Raw genomic sequence first — 6,797 nt, 5'->3', positions numbered from 1 at the left:
TGACTGTTGAACCCTCTGCTTTATTGTGGGCTAATACCGCCTTTTCTCATCTTTTAAACTCCCCTGGGAGGATTTCACAAAGTAAGATCGGTAAAGAATACAATTAGTCAGCCAGCTAATTGTCATTATGTTACGAACTAACTCCATATTCCTCCAGGATGCTGAATTTAAAATGATAGTTGAAGGGCATTAGAGTATTGGAACATGTCAGTATTTGATGTATTATGAATGACCCAGTATGTAACAATGTCACAATTGTGGGAAATGTTAGATGAACTGACCTTCAATAATATCATTGTGTTGATTCACTTATTATAGACCTTTACAAAATTCCTGATTTAAATGTCTGAGGCGATTTATATGGTTTCACATGATTCTTTCACTTCCATTGAAGCAAAGGAACCAAGTTAATTTGTGTTCATTTCCTCAACCTGCCTCCCTGAACAATTGTGGATGTTAGACGGGCTTTTTTGTTGTAAATGACTACAGAATGTTAACAAAGATAAAAGGTCTATTTTAGAATGTATATAAATAACGATCATTTTGTGGATTGATTGACTAGTACTACTAAACAGCCAATATCTGCCGAGTCATTGTGGCTTGTTTTGAGCAACATGTTTTCTATATAGATATCTAATTTATTAAAATTTATCTGAATGTGTTGTTTCTTGACTGTCTAAGAAACTACTCACGTCAAACAGGACAAAGACATTTATCGATCTTAAAATTGTATTTATTCTTGTGCACCTTACAAGAACTACAAAGAGAAAATTCCAAATAGGCAGTAGAAAGAAACCTTTATAAACAGAAAAACTTAAAGGTTTGTTTGCTAAATAAGTCTCCATTCTCCATAACAATCTTCATTATAAAACATGCTCTTTATTCACCATGTTAACTTCACGCTATTTTGACATTGTTTCAGACAGAAAGTCCAGATATTTTTTGCAGCTACTGGAGAAAAGAGATCTAGAAGACTATTTACAGAAGTGTGTTGGTTCATCCACTCAGAGAGAACTGCCAGGGATGGGGCCAATTTCTTTTCAATTACAAAAATATGGAATTGGAATTTGGTTTACTTTGAGTTGACCACAACCCTTCAGTCAACATAAGGAACTACTGTGGGTTAAAGAAACAGACTGGGTCATAATCACAGTTGGTTATTTGAATCTTCCAGGTAACGATGATGAAACAAGCATTCAGACCACGGTCATAGTTTGCGTTGCTGCAGTCATGTCATGAACAACAGTAGGAGAGGGTGAAAAAACAGAGGGGCCTCAATCATTAATACGATCAGTCTAAAACAAAACATCCAGATGAGAACTACAATTCCAGTCCTTCCAGCTGAACGCATGCTTGGTTAAAGAACTACATCCCCCATCCGGCCCCCAGGCCATTGGAACTCCTGTCTCCTCGTCCACCGCCGCTATAGTAACTGCTGCTCATACCGCCCTGGTTACCTGACAGGAGAGGGATACACACTATAGGACCGAGGAGTTCACACACAGTAAAGTTTGATAGTTCGAGTCATACGCAGATACATAGACATACAAGGCTGACAGAGCTAATACTCACTATAGTCACTGTAACCTCCCATGCTGCCCTGGCTGCTGTAGCCTCCAGAGTATCCAGAGCTCAGCCCTCCACTGCTATAGGAGGACTGGCTCCCCATACCCCCCTGCATCGGACTGCCGTACGAGCCATTACTGCCCCCTGCTGTAGAGTTCAGGAACAGCTCCACATAGCGGTGCTCTGCAGGACAGACAGCTGGTTAGTACATATATTAAGGTAGGAAAATAAGGAAGGAATGCTGGGGGGGGTGGGGGGGCAAGGAGGAGGAATTGTGGGGACGGAGAGGGATGGAGGGATTATGGGGGGTACATTTGAAAGTGCCTTTCATAATAGCTGTGGCCGGCTCAAACCAAAATAACTTCAAAACAAAGACAGACTCACGCATGTTGGCCTTGTCCTTTGACATGGCTGTCACAGCATCCTCATGTGTAGCAAACTCCACGTCAGCCTCTCCTGTCACTCTGCCGTCAGGACCGATCTCTACATGCACTCTCACTGGGTTCAGAGGAGAGAAGAACTACGGAGAGAGGGAGCAGTGTGTTATTCTCACCGTCTCTCACACACACCATTCTTAGTAGGAGACCCTACAACTCACATTGTAGATGTCAGTCTCTGTGGCTCTGTAGGGCAGACCCCTCATGTGAACACAGTGACCCGTGGTGCTCTGGAAGGAGGAGCTACTGTCACCATACCGCCCATCAGACACACCTGAGGTTAGACACACACCTTAGTTATGGAGACACTGGTCTGGGACATTGAGGCATATACAGTCTCTCATCATAATAGAAATGTACATAGAGGGCTAGGAAGAGTATGACTGGGAGACAATTATGTTATGATCCATAATCATGACCCTTCTGACTGATCATCTTTCCCTCTTAATCCATTTAGATGATCAAAAACAAACACTATCTTCTTACACCAGGAAGACATTACACACACCTCCACCATAGCCTCCGCGTCTGGCCCTGTCGTAAGAGCCCCCTCCTCGGCCCCCCATCATGTTGTACCCACGGCCCCCAGACGGTCTGTCATAGGGCCCCGGTCTCTGCATCCCCATAGGTTTCCTCTGGGGTTCGTAGTGGGTCCTCACCTCGGCACGGCTGCTCTTGAAGATCTCAATGTACCTGAGATGCATACAGTACACACACCACCATGAAGAGCCCACCACACAGGAGGAGGGAGACTAGAGCTAGCTACTGTACAGCTCCTAAGGCTGAATCAATGTGTGTTCAAATGGAAAGGGCACCAATAAAGTTGGATGTTCAATATTCAGTTGACATTTTTCTATAGTTGCTGGTCATTGAGGGTACTGATAAAGTTGGGTTATTCAGGCCAGGTGCTGCCATGTGCACTACTGTTCCGTAGGTAGGTGAGACTTGATCTAGTGGGTAACAGTATACTGGGTAGTATAAAGCCTTGACAGTACAACAGACACTTTTCCTATGGTCACCTGCAGGTACTCGATACAGTTAACACTGAGGTTACAGTACAATCTGTGTCCCTGCTGTGGTCATTGTCCTGTTGTTATCCATGGAGACACACTCTCTGAGCATTACCTGTGAGTGACAGTGGGCGGGATCCTTGTCCTCATGTTGAATGGCCCTTAGTGAGTTACAATTCTCCCAGGTGTTCTATCTGTCTGTCCATTGGCTACCTGTATTGATGTTTAGTGCCCAGGAACCAATCAGTTTCACTCTTAAGAATCAGTGTAAAATGGATATGCCAAATTAAACTGCAATTTTTACTTTGCACTCTCAACCAAACTCAGTGACGAACCTGAGAGCTTACAAGTCACCTCGGCACTAAACTCAGAATATGATCCATCTCCCAATGGTTTAAGAACAAAAGAATGTGCTTCATTTTCCCAACGACTGCTGTGAGTGAATGAGTGTTAGTGTGTTTTGATCTAATATTGTAACTATGTGTCTTTGCAGTCAATATCTGAGTATGTGTTGTCTTAAATGAACAGATATCACTTTTTACTGTTCTGTTGAGTGTCAGTCAGTTATACCTGTGGTTAATGTTTGTAAGTTGTACACCATAAGAAATGCAACTTTATCCAGCCAACCAACCATCCATCCCCACCTGTGCCCTATTCTTTCCTTGTGTTTCTTTAGAGCCTTTTCAGCTATATCCTGTGAAGCAAACTGCACGAAGGCCTCCCCCGTACTCCTCCCCTGGAAGTCCAGCGGCAATGTTATCCCATTTGGCACGATTTCCAACCCTTCAACCCAAGGACAGATAACCCCAGTGGGGGACACAGTAAATCACATGCCCAGTTACAGAAAGATAGCTTTCTCTGTTGTTGCTTTATTTATTTTGTATGATAGATTAAAAAAAAAACTTTTTAAAAGAGATAATGAAAACTATACATTATGTAATGTACACACCTGGTGAGTGTTTTTAACCAATGAGTCAATGACCATTCATGGTACTTAATTTTACTGCAACATAAAGGAGGATGAGAGGAAAGAGAGAGAAGAGGATACAGAAGAGACTGTAGGTGTGAAGGAATGAAAAGGAGTGGCTCTGGCGGTACTTGCGTTACCTTTAGTACCCAACCATTCTATAATTGTCCCAATGGGATGAATTAAAGGACCACTGTCAATGAGAGTGACAGAGACTAGCATGTCAGGCCTGATTGGTCAAATTATTGTACAGAATAATTCATTTTGGGACCAAAGCAGTGATAGAGAAAATTAGGTGATGGGGGAAATCCAGGACAAACTATAGCCTGTATAATGGAAGTCGCTCTGGTTAAGACTGTCTGCTAAATGTAAATGATCCTGGATCATTGATGAGGGCTGAGGACGGTCACCTAGTCCTACAGGATGTTATGGGGCTGTTCATGTGAACCAAGCTACTAGTACCTGAGAGGAACTGGACAATCTCCTCCTTGCTGCAGCCGAAGGGGAGGCCTCGGAGCCTGACCAGGCCGTCTCCAGTCGTCTCTGGGCTGCTTGAACCAGAATGTTTCATCACCCAGTCCATCTCCACATTGTTGGATTTGAACACTGAGAAAATACAAGTCAAGTCAACACATACAGTCACTCCTGATAGTGCTACACAATGTAAACTGCTGAGAAATGTAGCCCAAAGTGAAGTCCCAAGGAACATATGCTTCTGCTGCGAACATTGAAACTTCAAGACTTGCAGTGACACAAAAACGCACACACAGAGACACACACACACACACCTTCCACATATCTGTGGCCCATGGTTTCTCTGTCCTTCTTCACAGCGATCTTAAGGTCATCCTCGTTCTCCAGCTCAACGAAGGCCTCTCCGCTGGGTCGGCCCTCACGTGTGGAGGTAAAATGGATGCTGGTGCCATTGTTGGCGATTTTACAATCTATATACCAAGAAGAGGTTAGAGGGACTCACAGTTATCTCAGCTGTGAGAGGCTATAAAGGTGTAGTTTCAAGCTATAAAGGTGTAGTTTCAAGCTATACAGGTGTTATCGTAAAGGTGTTACCTGAGAAAAACCTCTGTATTTCATCCACAGAGCAGGACCATGGTAGGCCTCTCACACGCACCACGAAACCCTCTCCATCAGACATGGTTGGTATTATTTTAAACCTGAGGAAAGTAAAGAAGCATATCGGTATGTTTGTAATGGGGCTCCTGAGTGGCACAGCGGTCTAAGGCACTGCATCGCAGTAAGAGGCGTCACTACAGTCCCTGGTTCGAATCCAGGCTGTATCACATCCGGCCGTGATTGGGAGTCCCATAGGGCGGCATACAATTGTTCCAGCATCGTCCGGGTTTGACCGTCATTGTAAATAATAACTTGTTCTTAACTGACTTGCCTAGTTAAATAAATAAAAATCGTAAATTAACTAGCTACCTTTACTCAGCTAGCCTACGTTACTTGGCTAATAATATTTAACTACGTAACTAGTTAGCTAGCTGGCCATAGAAATTGTATTTTACATTTAGGCAAGTGAATGCAGTTAACTAGCTATCATGTCTCGTAACGTTAGACTTTTTAAATTGCTGCAAATGCTAGCTGGTAGCTATCTAACAATGCGAGCACATTGTGAATTTAGCTAGCGCATTGTTGCTAGTAGCTAACGTTAGTTAAATACATTTAACTGGCTACAGTAGCTAAATTCATTATTATGAAACATATGATTGCACCTAACAAAATAGCTAGATTAAGTTAATTTGGCTAACGTTATTAGATCACAATTTGATCCTTAGACAGTCATACACAAATGGCAGGCCTGGCGTTAGCTACCTGGCTTACTACCAGTAGCTTGATCAAATTGGATGGCATAAACCGCAAGCAAGGACTCACAAGGTAAAGGTAATATCACAAATCATATTCGCTGAAAAATAGACATAGCTACCTGTTAATTTGGATACAGTGGCAATATTATCACAACCAGGATTGCTAGTATAGCTAGCTGTGCATCGGTATCAGGTCGGTGTTTTTCTGCTAGCTAGCGCCTATCTCGCTAACTAGGTCCACGCCCTAAAAGTATGACGTAGCCTGTCTGGGCCCTTTATCTGTGGCCCCATTTTACTGAGGAAACTGTGGTGAAAACTGAACGGTATTACTGCTGTAGACTGCATGACACCTAGCTAGCTTCTTGGGAAACTTGGAAAGCTATTTCTTGCTGTCAGATTCAACATTTACATTGCTTTCCATTGCTCTTGAGAAAAAATGCACTCACATTACTCTAAGGTACATTCCTAATCTAAAACTTATAAATGTACATTTTAACATTAAAGGCCCAGTGCAGTTAAAAAAAAAAATTCCTGTGTTTTGTATTATATTGTACAACAGCTGATGAAACTTACACTGGACAAGTTTTTAAAACATTTATCAGTGTTATTTATTTCATGATAGTTGGCTGGTTGAAAATACAATCTACAAAGGAACTAATTAGCAGGTTTGCATGGGTAGAAGTTTTGGCTTTCCATGGTGACATCACCATGCAGTAAATGAGTTAATAGACCAATAACAAAGAGAGTTCCAAACCTCTCTGCTAATGGGCAGATTCGATTATGCTGAGCGGTGAGGGAGGAGCGCCCTTCTCAAATTGAACATTAATCTGTATTGCTCATTCATGTTGTCAACAAGGCAGCATGGTGCATCGTCCAGAAACATACATCTATTTTCTACAAAATACACGTTTTAATTTTCTAACTACACTGAACAAAAAGTGGTGCTGAGGAGTATTTCTGTCTGTAATAAAGACCTTTTTGGGGGGAAAAT

General features: G+C 42.4%; 1 protein-coding gene across 2 annotated transcripts; it reads right to left on the bottom strand.

Moving 5' to 3' along the window:
* Positions 1-711: 711 nt before the first annotated feature.
* Positions 712-6,055, bottom strand: LOC115205614 (heterogeneous nuclear ribonucleoprotein H). 2 transcript variants are annotated; one of them, XM_029771781.1, is made up of 10 exons: positions 5,926-6,055; positions 5,049-5,152; positions 4,769-4,924; positions 4,443-4,586; positions 3,658-3,796; positions 2,512-2,696; positions 2,165-2,277; positions 1,951-2,086; positions 1,573-1,749; positions 712-1,457 (listed from the first exon to the last, which is right to left on the bottom strand). In XM_029771781.1, exons 2-10 carry the CDS (start codon positions 5,131-5,133, stop codon positions 1,366-1,368), a joined length of 1,227 nt encoding a protein of 408 aa, XP_029627641.1. In that variant the 5' UTR covers positions 5,134-5,152; positions 5,926-6,055; the 3' UTR covers positions 712-1,365. The 2 variants fall into 2 exon arrangements, with proteins under 2 accessions (XP_029627641.1, XP_029627642.1); XM_029771782.1 differs by having other exon boundaries at positions 1,336-1,461.
* Positions 6,056-6,797: the final 742 nt, after the last annotated feature.

The sequence above is a fragment of the Salmo trutta genome, chromosome 13, assembly GCF_901001165.1.
Source record: "Salmo trutta chromosome 13, fSalTru1.1, whole genome shotgun sequence".
NCBI classification, from domain to species: domain Eukaryota; kingdom Metazoa; phylum Chordata; class Actinopteri; order Salmoniformes; family Salmonidae; genus Salmo; species Salmo trutta.
Note: the sequence above shows the minus strand (reverse complement) of the source record. Positions and strands in the feature narration are given on the sequence as shown.

Bases quoted from the DNA above. Each gene is read 5' to 3' on its own strand.
- LOC115205614 (XM_029771781.1), bottom strand. From the start codon at position 5,133: ATGTCTGATGGAGAGGGTTTCGTGGTGCGTGTGAGAGGCCTACCATGG. The intron at 3,797-4,442 runs GTACTAGTAGCT...CTTGGGTTGAAG, and splicing joins GATTGTCCAGTTCCTCTCAG to GGTTGGAAATCGTGCCAAAT. The intron at 2,278-2,511 runs GTGTGTGTAATG...GTCTAACCTCAG, and splicing joins ACGCGGAGGCTATGGTGGAG to GTGTGTCTGATGGGCGGTAT.